Genomic DNA, 13,616 nt, shown 5'->3' on the forward strand with positions numbered 1-13,616 from the left:
CCAGCCATGCCTCTTGCATTAACATAGGTACAACGTAGCTTTCCAGACCTCCCATGTGCCTTATCCTTCAGCTACTGGATTTTCCTGGCATTCCTTCTAGATCTGATTGGATCTTGTTCCTGACTTTATATCTGCTCTGTATCCCATTTCCCCTGCCAGACCAGTTTAAAACCTCCCCAACAACAGGAGTAAACCTCCCAGCAAGGATAATGGAATATTTCAGTTCAGGTGCAACAGCTTCAACAGGTTCCACCTACACCAGAAACAAGCAGTGGTTAGCACTGCTGCCTCACAGCACCAGAGACCCGGGTTCAATTCCCGCCTTAGGCGACTGACTGTGTGGAGTTTGCACATTCTCCCCGTGTCTGCGTGGGTTTCCTCCGGGTGCTCCGGTTTCCTCCCACAGTCCAAAGATGTGCAGGTCAGGTGAATTGGCCATGCTAAATTCCCCGTAGTGTTAGGTAAGGGGTAAATGTAGGGGTATGGGTGGGTTGCGCTTCGGTGGGTCGATGTGGACTTGTTGGGCCGAAGGGCCTGTTTCCACACTGTAAGTAATCTAATCTAATCCCAATTACCCAAAAATCTAAAGCCCTCCCTCCTATGCCATCCTTTTGGCCAAGTGTTCATCTGACCTATTTTCCTATTCCTATACTCAATAGCATGTGGCATTGGGAGCAATCCAGAGATCACAACTTTAGTGGTCTTCCTCTTTAATCTATTACCTAACTTTCTCAATTCCTACTGCAGGACCTCATTTCTTTTTTACCTACGTCATCGGTACAACACCCCCCCCTTCAGAATGCCATGCAGCCAATCTGGAGATATCCCCGACCCTGGCATGACTCACTGAGTCTGTCCCCTCAGTTTGGTTGAGATACCAAAGTGAAGGGAATAAGATTTATGATACAGAATAGCACCAAGTTTAAAAGAATAAGAGGGAGGTTGGATTGTTTTGTGATCAAATTGACACCAGTCTGAGTTTTAAAAGCCCTCAAGCTGTAGGAAGAAGGGAAGATTTCGGAAAATAAATGTAGAGTTTTAAAGTACTTGGAGCTCACACAGAAGAAGAGAAACAATTCATATACACTTTGAGGTCACACAAAAAAATTAGACCATGCGTGTTGTAGATATTTTGCAAAATAATTGATAATTGTACTTTTACCTTATAATGTAGGACATGGTTTTCTTCAGACAGAATGAGTAGCGTCGTTGGGAAGAGAACCAGAAGACGGTCATGTTGGTCCTGCAGGGATAGTAAGCACATAAACTAATTTAATCAGGAGAGTCAAGGCAGGAGGAGGCCATTCACCCCCATTTCTGCTTTTCATTTAAATCATGCTGGTTTGTTCCTCAACTTTAATTAACAAATTTTCACCTCTGACCTTAGTTTTTGAAAAATGAAGATGTTTCTATTTAAGATATGTCTATTTCCACAATCCTGGTGTCTGTTCCAAATTGGTATAAAGGACGGTTTATCTGCCTCTGATTCAGAATAGGTCATTATACAGCGCAAGGGTCAAACCTTCTCACTTCATGCTGTTAATCTGCAACATTTGGAGGGATAACTGAGAACTTAGTGTCAATTGATATCAACAAATAGTTCTTTTGTCTTGTGAGCCAACAATGTAGAAGGTGCCCAAACCAATTTGAGATAAATTATTAACAGCTAGCTGGAAAGTAAGGACCTTCAACCTATATCTGGTTGTAAATCGAACTCCCATGCATACAAGTGCTAATCCTTACACCAAACAAAGCAGCTATGTGCATCCATACAACAGCTCTCATGTAATACAATGTCTCAACGCACTTCACTGGAAAAATTATCAAACAAAATTTAACACCAAGTTTCCAGAGGGGGTATTAGGGTAGGTGACCAAAACCTTGGGGAAAGAGATCAATTCTAAGAAAAGTCTTAAAGCCAGGACGAGGGGTAGAAATTCGGCAAAATTTAAGAAAAGAATTCTGTCATATTGGGACTAAGTGGCCTATGGCACAGCCACTGGGGTGGAAGTTAAAAATCAGGGATGTGCTGAAGGTCAGAACTGAGAAGTGCAGAGAACCCACAAGGTTATTGGGCTACAGATGTCCAGCTTAAAACATATGTTTCTTATCCATTCTCGTAAAGGCTCCAATTATAAAATAATTTTTGTATGATTTAGCAGACCAAATGGTCTACTTCCTTTCCTATTGCTAATGGTCTTAAAAGTGGTAATATGAAAGGGTGCATCTACAGTTGGAGAGGCATCCCTTGCTGCGTATCCTTACGATGTTTGTCAGGAGGATAAATGGCTGTCCTTGCAACTGGCTGTCAAGACAATCAGAGATTGAATAAACAGTCCTGCCGTCTCAAAGTACAAGGATTGATTGAAGCACATGATCCCATTCATAGGTTCAAAGTCCCAGGGAGAGAATATGACATGTTGCCAACTCTCTAGAATTGTCCTGACGTCTCCAGAAACTTAGCTCTTTGACTGCTCAGGACAAATTGACTGGTGGTGGAGGGGGGGTACACATAATGAAACTGCAGGAATGTTTCCAAGCAAAATTGGCAATAGAGGCAGTACAAATACAATAGACTGAACGGCTTCGTTTTGCACCATAATTATTCTTTCAATGCAGCCCCGTGATGTTATTGTTAATTTTCCGAATACCTGAAAGGGCAAATGCTGTAATTTGTTCTCCGATATCCAGATGACATTGCCCAGCGAGTTGATGTGAGTCCTTTCGCCTCCCTGAATTGGTCGGTTCAGAATTAACATCCTCAGATCAACACTTTTACCACATTGCCCCAGTGAGTTGCGCTGTGTGAAATAAAAATAACAAATGTCCCATAAACACCGAAAGATCTGCAGACACTGGAAATCAAAAACAAAAGCAGAGGATTGCTTGGAAAGGCTCAGGAGGTCTGGCAGCTTCTGTGGAGAGAAATCAGAGTTAACCTTTCGGGTCCAGTGATCCTTTTCCTCAATAACAAATTGTTGACCTTGCGCTGTGTGATAATATCTCAGTAACTTCAGTACAAGTACTGAAGTCAGGGAAGGGCTTATGCCCAAAACGTCGATTCTCCTGTTCCTTGGATGCTGCCTGACCTGCTGCGCTTTTCCAGCAACACATTTTCAGCTCTGAAGTCAGGTGCTCAATATTCTCTGGTATAAAATCCCAGATTCAGGAAACAAAGTCCCCAGAATGCGTGAATATCTCAGTGCCTTTGTGTTATGGGGCATGCATTTGAGAATTTGGATGCTACACTGGTCACCTGTAAAATTTTCTTTGCAAAACAGATAGAAAATTGAGCAGCTTCTGAGTAGAGTAAAGACTCCTTTATGTATGGTATTCCAATGCAGCTTCCAGTCAGTCGAAGGTGTGCCCCCCGATATGTATTTCATAACTGACCCACAGCAGAGCTTCCAGCATCTCAACCAAATCCATAGGTGAGCCGAGACTAGGAACATCAGTCAACTATTTAATTGAAATACTTATCCCTGCAGTTCCATTTTGGGTTGTAGCCCCACAGTGTGACCTTTCCCACTCTCCCCGCAGGTACTCCACTGCCATTCTAATCCTCCGGTATATAAACAAAAGAGGAAAATAAACAGTGCGAACTCTAGAGAAAAGAATGAAGAGATAGGAAGGAATTACGTTGAATGGTTCAAATGACACAATGCTCCAGGAGAGCAATAGCTGAGATAATGTCCAGCATCGATAAAAAAAATTCCAGTAACCTATTTGCCAGTCATTGGTATCTGCTAGATTCTGGTACCAATCTGTAGCTAGTATAAACCTTAGGATTAATGTGTAACGACTGAATATCCTGCTAACACTGGGAAGTAAGCTGAGTCACAGAAGCTGTAATGGGTTTACCCAACAAGTTCCAGTCATAAGGGCAGTAGGGTTACTGCAGAATTGGAAGGATCAGCTAATTCTTTTCAACTTTCTCAAATTCAGAATCAAATTGTTGCTGGCTCATCCTTCATGTTCATCTCTTAAGTGTCTATTCCCAGGTGTCCTCCTGGTGCAAGCCTGAAGTCATGCTACATTATCATTGCTGCTGTCCACTCAAATGAGTGTTTAAACTGTGACCCCAATCCAAAACTGGGCACATATTGAAATATCTCAACCTGCCACATGAGCAAGCTGCAGTCATCACCACCATTGCAACTCACAGCATCACAATTCGAGAGCTCTAGCTGTGTAAAACTAGCTAAGGCATTCCCCCACAGAATAACTAACTGCGATAGTTTAGTTTCTTTAGTTTATGATCATGTTTGTTTCCACCTGCTATAATAATCTTTAAAGGGCCTCAAAGGGAGATGATGAATGTTTAATGTTATTATTATTTGTTGTTAAAAGATAATACGCAAAGAAACGCTGGGAATGAGATTTAGCTTATTGAATCTTGACAGTGAGAAAGCCATATTGATGGAGCCCAGCACCTTTGCTGTTTTAGAGGCAGTTATAAAAAAGTATGGATTGCATAAAAATCTTCACAAACAGCTGGCATATGCACCCCTTCACAATTCCACAATTCACACAGCAACAATGAAAGATTGTCTGTCCACAACAAAGGCCTTTTTGCTTTTCTCAAGTAGCTACTAGTCACCTACCCAGGATAACTGATGGAATGCACAGTAATCCCAGCTGTGGAGGACAAAGACTTACACTAAGGGCTCCACAGTAACATGGCGTTAAGGTCAAGATGCCTGAAGGGAACAGTCTTTATGAAAAAGGAAGTTATAGGCCCTGGAAGGGCTCAGATTTCCCAACTTAAAGGCATGCCGTAGCTAAAGGCGCAGCGTACACTCCACCTGACCTCTTCCTGCACACCAACATGCCCCTATTCAGTTTCAACTATTGCAGATGAATTCTTCTTGGCGTCATCAGCATCTATACAAAAGGACAGTTCCTGTGTGGGTTGGTGATATGTCATATCTAATGTTTGAACTCCACTCTTAGAGTCTGTTACCAGAGTCCAGTCTCTTACTAAAGCTTTCTCAACCTTCAGCTCTCACAGAGAGAGAGAGAGAGAGAGAGAGAGAGAGAGAGAGAGAGAGAGAGACACGCGATGAAGGATGTTGCTTCACCAATTGCTTGAGACTGCCTGCTTCCCTGAGCTCCTAGCATATGGTCCTCACCAAAGTGTGGATACCCACAAGGCAATGACTCTTACCATCTCCACCTACATCTAGTGAAGAAGAGAGTGACTCAGTCTAAGCGCTTCTCTGTTTAACACATTGTTTGCAAGGGAGCAATCAGAACAATGGTGCACAGGAGAAGATAAGTCCAGACTGCTTTTCCTTTGACTCACATCCATCTATTTTCTCTCTCACTGTAACTTGCATAAGGAACTGTAGCTCAACCATCCTGACTTTCTTCATTCGTTCATGGAAGGAGGGTGTCGTTGGCTAGGCAGCATTTATTACTCATCCCTAATTGCCCAGAGGGCAGTTAAGGTTCAACCACATTGACTTGGAACTAAATCTGTTTCTTCAGTGTTATTGGATCAAAATCCTGAAAATCCCTTCTTTAGAGCACAGTGGGTGGGGTGGGCGTTCACACCATATGGACAGCAATGGTTCCTAGCTGGCTCATCACCACCTTCTCAAGGGCAAATTGGAATGGGCATTGAATGTTGGCTTAGCCAGTGATGCCCACATCCTGTGAAAGGATAAGAAAAGGCAGCTGAAAGTGAACTTACATCAAGCCCTGCGCACGTTTGTGCTCGAGGGGAATCTGCAGTCTTGCTGCTCACTTGTCTTTGCTTGTTGAGATAATACAGCCACTCCTTCACCTCTTTCTCCGTGGAACAGTAAACTGTAAAGGGATGCAGCAGAGGACCTGCAAACAGATAGAGTACATGTACATGCATGTCAGTTGTAAATTCCTGTTAACTCTGCAATGCTGAAACCTGCAGAATGCTGAGCTCCTCCAATTCTGACATTTTGTACACATTGCCAAATCTTCTACCAAAGGTGTCTGTGTCTTCAATCATTTCACCCCAAATCCCTGATATTCCCTCCCCCCTTTCTCTCATCCCTTAGGATGTTGCTTAAAACTTACCTTTCCAAGCAAGTTTTTTAGTCCTTCTAACTCTTTAAGAGACGTGGTATCAGACTGTGTTGGGTAAGAGATATTTTAACTATGTTAAGCTGTTATATAAATGCAAGTTGCTGTGGTTGACACTTGCAGCTCTTTTCTTGAACTGAGCTATTTTATCTGCAAGTTAGAAAACAGTACGAATATTTTAGATCATCTATTTAAGTTTTTGCATTGGTAGTTTAGGAAAGGAAATTTGGGATCACAGAATGGCATAGAAAGAGGCCATGAGGTCCATTGTGCCTGCACCAGCTTTCTGAATGAGCAACTCATTTGTGACTTTCTCCTCCCATCACATGCTCAGTAATCCTTTCCCAGGAATAGTCTAACTAACTTATAACTCCTCACAAAGAGCAAAAGATTGGAAACCTTGGAAGGGACTTCCACATAAAGTTAGAACTACAGTCTCACTCACAGGAAATGCATTAAAAGTTGCACTGTTTATCAACTGAGTTTTGAACCTTTTAACAACAGTGGAGAGCCAACAGACACCTCCAGCCCATCTGACATTAAAGGAGGAGGCACGAGAGTATCACAGGAACAAATCGTGTCACTCAGGTATCCAAACCATGAGTGTATTAAGAGAGGTTTCTAGGGAAGGTGAGTTGTTGCAACATGAAGTGTTCAGGCATGTGACTGATATAGAGATATGGCTTTACATGGGACTAGCAGATAAATGCGGAAGAAAGATAAAGTGATTAGTTTTAGATTATTCCAATCAAGAGCCAGTGCAGCTACCATAATACCATAAGAAACAGAAACTGGAGGAGGCTATTCAGGCCCTAGCGCCTGCTCCACCATTTAATAGGATCATGACTGATCCAGAATTCCACACATCCACTTTCCTGCCCTTTCCCCATAATCCTTGATTCCCCAACTGACCAAGAATCTATCCATCTCAGCCTTAGATACACAGTCAGTTCTGAAAGCGAATTGCCTTTAACGCAATTGAAGAATTCAGACCGTCATTTGTACAACGCAAACCTTCCTTCCCTGTATTGGCTATAATGTGATTCCAGCCCATTAGTTTAAACAGCACAGCTATTATTAGATTTTCTTATAATGTGAGATCGCATGAGAACAGAACTATCGCGTTATCTCAGAACCAACTGCATACACATGGGCTCTAGCCCCAGAAGACTCTGTGGCAAGGAGTTCCAAAGATTCACAACCCTCTGATAGAAGAAATTTCTCCTCATCTCAGCCCTAAATTGGTGCCCTTTTACTCTGAGATTGTGATATAATGGGCCCTTTTCACCTTTATAAACATCTATAGCAATGAAATGAGCACTCCCGGTACCGTTCTAAGACCCGTTCCTTTGTCATGCAGGGCTCTTCAATTCACACTATCTTCTTTGAGTAATCAAATGTTTTGTAACCTTCCCATAATTTGCTGAGAGTCTGGAGTCATACGGTTAATTACTGATACGTTGCCAAGTTTGCTAGTAAGTTATTTGACAGATAAAAGTATGTGATCTACAAGTAAATGGATCTCAAGGAGATTACAAAACACAAATATCATTCAGAAGCTCCAAAAGCCCTGCAAACAGGATGAGTAGAGTTCAAGTGGTTTCCACCATGAACTGAATCCTGGTAATGAGAATCAGACTCACATCACTTCCAAATACAACAGAGGTCCTCTAAGGTGGAGTTCAGTATGTCAATAACACATTTGTATCTCCGATACAGAACGATGCCAACAACAATGGGTTCAAATCCTCCACCAACTGGGTTTACCATGAAGGACTCTCCCTCTCAACCTTTGGGGTCGCACAATGGCTCAGTCGTTAGCACGAGTGCCTCTCAGCACCAGCGACCTGGGTTCAATCCCAACATCAGGAATGTGTGGAATTTGCACATTCTCCCAGTGTCTGTGCAGGTTTCCTCCAGGTGATCCAGTTTCCTCCCATTGTCCCAAAGATGTGCAGGTTAGGTGGATTGGCCATGCTAAATTGGCCGTAGTGTCCAGGGATGTGCAGGTTAGGTGGATTAGGCATGGGAAATGCAGGGTTATGGGGATGGGGTTGGTCTGGGTGGGACGCTCATTTTAGGGTTGGTAGGGGCTAAATGGCCAATGTTGTCTCCTCACCTTTTCATTTAATGAACCCCTGACCTCCATTACACTCCAGGTAAAAAAACTCCTCAATTCCCCATTAATCCTTCAACTAATTACTTTAAATCTATGTTGTCTGATTATTGAGCTCCCTGTCATTGGAAATAAATCTGTCCCTATCTGTTCTATTTCGATCACTCATAACTTTATATACCTCAAAAACAACTCCCTTTGCCCTCCACTATTAATATCAATGTAAATATCCTGATTATTGTCAAAGGCTTTCATGTCTGACCTCCGTGTAATCAATGCTCATTCAAAACTCACTGAAGTAATAGTTTTGACATCAAGATGGAAAGTACACTGATTGATAAGTTCGACTTAATCACCAAATAGGGCACAGTGCGCACGCAAGTTTTTGATAAAGATATTACGCCACAGCTGCAGGCTGTTTAGTTTATAATTGCCCTGATAACAGACAATAATTTTATTCTCTCATTTGCCATTTCAGTTTCCTTCAAACAAAATAGCCTCTTCACAGTCCATCAGAGCTATGCATCACAAGGAATCCAGTTACAACATTAAAATTCACACAACATCAGATTGTAGTCCAACAGGTTTATTTGGAAGCACTAGCTTTCAGAGTGCCCGATGGACTATAACATGAAGCTGTGTGATTTTTAACCTTGTCCCCCCCCCAGTTACAATGACCATTAGGAATGTCCCGAACATCAAATGACCCTAGAAGCTGGCAAAAGTTTGCGCTGCAAACAATTCTTTATCCTTGTATTTTTCTGCACATAATTTTTAAAATACTTTTCACACCGCTAAACATGCAGCCAAGGCTAAAGAATTATGGCTTCCATGGCAAACTGTGGAACGCAGTTCTCTAAATCTCAGCAAATATGGACATTGACCAACTGAACATAGTCCTTCAAAAGTAATTTCCATTGAGCAATTCTAACAATCAAAATTAAAGTCTTAGAAACTTAAATATTCAGCAAATAAATTGCGTTGAAAATTATTTTTGTCTAAATGTTAAGTAATATTCTCCCTAAAATGGACGTATTTGTCAGTTCGATGTGAGTAGCCCCCATTCCTGATGAAGGGCTTTTGCCCGAAACGTCGATTTTCCTGCTACTTGGATGCTGCCTGACCTGCTGTGCTTTTCCATCACCACTCTAATCTAGACTCGACGTGAGTCAGTGTCATACAGCACGGAAACAGACCCTTTGGTCCAACCAGTCCGTGCTGACCATAATCCCAAACTAAACTAGTCCCACCTGCCTGCGCATGACCCATATCCCCACCAAACATTTCTTACTCACGTCTTTATCTAAATGTCTTGTAAACATTGTAACTGTACTCGCATGCACCACTTCCTCTGGCAGTTCATTCCACACAAGAACTACTCTGTGAAAACAGAATTGCCCCCATGTCTTTTTAAATCTTTCTCCTCCCACCTTAAAAAATGCCCCCTAATTTTGAAATCCCTCACCCTAGAGGAAAGACACCTGCCATTTACCTGATCTGTATCCATCATGATTTAAAAACCTCTATCAGGTCATCTCTCAACCTCCTGTGCTCCATTTGCTATTAAACAAAGTTATTCAAAAATCTTCAGTTGGTTATCCGTTCCTGCAATTAGTACTTTGTAGGAAACATTTCATGAGTCAGAGAAGTATGTTCATATCAATAGAGACAAATAATCCCATAGTTTCTACCCCAGATAATAATTGTGTGGTTTTAATTCAAGATCTGTGTTCATTTACAGTTCTGTTCTGAAGTTTGTATCTGCCTTGTAACCTGTGGTGGAAGGAAATTAGGTTATCACCGGATTGTTGACCAATCAGGTGATTCTTCCAAGTCATGTGGGTCACTGCTGCTTTGTCTGGGGCAACCGTGGAAGGAGCAAGAGAAAGAATGGGGGAAGGAGAGAGAGGAGGGGGAAGTGGGAGAGAAGAGGGAAGAAGGAATGGAGCCAGGAGGAGGAAGAAGAGAGGGAAAGGGAATGTAAGAGAAGAGGGGAAGAGGATGAGGCAGAGAAGAGGGGAGGAAAAGTGGAGACATGATACGAGGGATGAAGAACGGGGAGGAGGTGAGATGGATGGACTGAAAGAGAAATAGAGAGGGGAAAGCAAGGGGGAACTTAGTGAAGAAATGAAGGGAGAGGGGAGTGTAGTGATTGGGACCTCATTGATGATAAAGTTCTTGATTGAGGTTGTTAACCTGGGAGGAAAAAGTGAGGTCTGCAGATGCTGGAGATCAGAGCTGGAAATGTGTTGCTGGAAAAGCGCAGCAGGTCAGGCAGCATCCAGGGAACAGGAGAATTGATGTTTCGGGCATAAGAACCTGGGCCAATCAGGAAAGCCTTTGGTTGACCAATATAACCAGGAGATGAAAATCTCCTCAGCTGAGGACTGACACCGAGCTAGCTGGCTACAGCCAGGGTACTGGGTATAGTAAATAAAAGGCTGACTTGGTGATGGGATACTGGCAGTAATTTCAGAGAGGAAGGCAGAGATGGAGACAAGAACAGCAGGAGAGGAAAAAGGTGGAGAGGAGGGGTAAACAAAGTAACAAATGAAACAGGAGAAATATAAATGCTCAGTAAATAGAAATTTAGCAAGGGAAAATGAATGATAACATTGGTTAAGAAAATTCAATTGCTCATTAAACGAAAACTTGTTCCATAAATCTTGTGATAATTGCAAGCTTCAACAAATAAATCCATGTCAATATCAAAGTATATTTAGTTTTAAAAGATAATTAAGCAGAAATGACATTTTAATTAGATAATTTAGAACCTAAACTGCGTGCTACATACCTGTAATTTGAAATGCATGGTGCAGCTCTGAACTGCTATCGGTGTTGTCCATGTCATTTACTGTAATCCCTGCTAAAGGGAGTGTACCCTACAACATAAAATACATTGGGATTATTCACATGCATACTACAGTGTTTGTGAATTACCCAAATTTATAGGCCCCTCCCTCATGCAAAGGATCTATGACTGTTCAAAAGGTTCGCAGTCTTGTTTGAAACTCTATTTCCCAACTTACATTAACCCATTCACTCTTAATATCCCACAGGATGAGTGAAAGATGCTATTCCAGCAGCAATTGTTTTTATTCATTCACAAGAAGTGGGTGTTATAGGCTTAGGCAGCATTTATTGACCATCCTAATTGCCCTTGAGAAGGTGGTGGTGAGCTGCCTTCTTGAACTGTTGCAGTCTGTGCACTATAGGTGCACACACAAATGTTGTTAGGGAGGGAGTTCTAGGAGTTTGACCCTATGACACTGAAGGGACAGCAATTTATTTTCACATCAGGATGGTGTGCAACATGGAGGGAAACCTAAAAGGGGTGGTGTTCCCATATATCTGCTGCCCTTGTCCTTTTGGATGGCAGAGCTCCAGGGTTCAGAAGATGTTGGTGAAAGACTCCTGATGAGTTGCTGCAATGTACCTTGTGGATTGGTACACACTACTGTCGCTGTGGGTTGGTGGTGGAGGGAGTGAATGTTGAAGGTGGTGGATGTGGTGTCAATCAAGCAGGCTGATTTGTCCTGGATGGTGCTAAACTCTTTAAGTTTTGTTGGAGCTGTACTCAACCAGGCAAAAGGGGAGTACTCCATCATATTCCTGACTTGTAGATGATGGATAAGTATTGGGTGTTCAGGATGTAAGTTTCTCACTATAGAATTCCTATCCTTTGCATGGTTCATCTAGTTCAGTTTCTGGTCAATGGTAACTTCCAGGACTTTGATAGTAGGGGATTCAGCAATTGTAATTCCAGTGACTGTCAAGGGATGATGGGTAGGCTCTCTCTTGTTAGAGATTTTCACTCTATGGCACTTCTGTGGCATAAATGTGATGTGCCACCAGTCAGACAAAACCAGGACTCTATACCAAGGCACTAAGTGTAAGGGACAAGTTGCGTGGAGTGACCACGGTGAGGGTGAATAGGAGGGGGATTAAGAAGACTTAATTCCATTTTGGGGCACATATTGGAAAATTACAATCATGCACTCACAATTTAACTTCCACTGAAAAGAGTGAATCCATGACCTCAGCATCCAGGGAACAACTACATATCCTGCGTGAGAGGAACCTGTGGATTGGTTGATACATGGTGTCTTGCCATGGAGAATGCACCAGAGAATGTTAATTATCAAGATTCTTTGTTAAATGTTGATGTTTAAAAATCTAAACATTTAATTTTTTTAGAAATTCAAAGCAGTCCAAGTAGTTTCTGATTGTCAAAGTATCAGGGAATGCCTGTTTCCTGAGATTTTGTTTGGTTGTGAAAGATACAATAGTGGGAATATTCTGTTTGCAAAGAAGAGAGGTATTTGTGTGAACGTTATGTGGCTTTGAGAATCTTTATATGAGTGACATTGTGAGCTGGACTGGTAACCTTCAATTGGACATTAGTGTTATTCTGGGATGAATGACAGGCAGTCTCTTCTGAAGACAGTTCATAAGTCAATTCATGTTCAAATCAGAACACAGGAAACAACAATATAAAGCAGCCATTTTTAAGTATAGGAAATGTTACTAAGTCAAATATTCAAAATTATACCCTGTATGGGATCAAGTTCGTAAGTACGAGTGTTCATAAGTCAGATGTTTGTAAATGAGGGCCCCCCTGTATTGTTCACTCTGAGATTTGGTATTCTACCTAGAGTGCAAGACCAAAAGCTTTTACAGTATAAAAACTAAAAGAAGTCCAGATGCTCTAAATCAGAAACAAAAACAGAAGGGTCACTGGACCTGAATAGTTAACTCTGATTTCGCTCCACAGATGTTGCCAGACCTGCTGAGCTTTTCCAGCAATTTTTATTTTTGTTTCGGCTTTTACAGTATATTTCTTTTTCCAGGAAAATCAAAACTTTTGTTTAAATCCGTGCAATGAAACTATCAGAATGATAAACAGATTGTTCAACACCCCACAACTTGGGTCCATATTCTACAGGTTAATGAGTTTAAGCCAGACTTACCTGGTATGTGAAGCCATGGGAATCCTCAGAGAGAATCAGCAGGAGGTTTTGGAATAATATCAAACACCTGTTATTAATATCCTACAATTAGAGACACAATTTATTTAATTAGCAGTTTATAAAGGCTCCAGTTTATCAGACTATAAACGGTGTGTAAATATTGATGTACTGATCAAACACGACAGACTGTAGTCAGATGTCCCCTTTGACAGAAATCAGCAGAAGATATTCTTCTGGACTAATAAAATTCTACATTTAAAAATCACACATTCTAAAACTTAACTGGTTCGAAAGTTTTGTTGTTGGACCATTTCGTTAAAGCAAGCAGCTCAATATTCCCTCCGTAGAGTTTGGGAACAGGCAGCTTTCAAGCCTCAGCAGTAGGTTATTACTCAGATCTTGGTGCTGGTTGTAAATATTTATTTTGTCACAGCAACAGGACCAGGGATTGGCAATGTATTGGGATG

The 13,616-nt window shown here is 41.7% G+C and overlaps 1 protein-coding gene across 7 annotated transcripts in view; it reads right to left on the reverse strand.

Annotated features, from left to right (window-relative positions):
- plekhn1 (pleckstrin homology domain containing, family N member 1) overlaps nucleotides 1-13,616 on the reverse strand; it is a 57,020-nt gene that overhangs the window by 27,612 nt on the left and 15,792 nt on the right. For all 7 annotated transcript variants that reach the window (XM_043676130.1, XM_043676129.1, XM_043676126.1 and 4 more), the window contains 5 exons: nucleotides 13,150-13,230; nucleotides 10,974-11,061; nucleotides 5,696-5,835; nucleotides 2,652-2,801; nucleotides 1,163-1,243 (listed from right to left, as the gene is read on the reverse strand). In XM_043676130.1, the coding sequence (XP_043532065.1) occupies nucleotides 1,163-1,243; nucleotides 2,652-2,801; nucleotides 5,696-5,835; nucleotides 10,974-11,061; nucleotides 13,150-13,230 (540 nt within the window). The remainder of the gene's footprint in view (nucleotides 1-1,162; nucleotides 1,244-2,651; nucleotides 2,802-5,695; nucleotides 5,836-10,973; nucleotides 11,062-13,149; nucleotides 13,231-13,616) is intronic.

Source organism: Chiloscyllium plagiosum, chromosome 34 (assembly GCF_004010195.1).
Source record: "Chiloscyllium plagiosum isolate BGI_BamShark_2017 chromosome 34, ASM401019v2, whole genome shotgun sequence".
Taxonomy (NCBI): Eukaryota; Metazoa; Chordata; class Chondrichthyes; order Orectolobiformes; family Hemiscylliidae; genus Chiloscyllium; species Chiloscyllium plagiosum.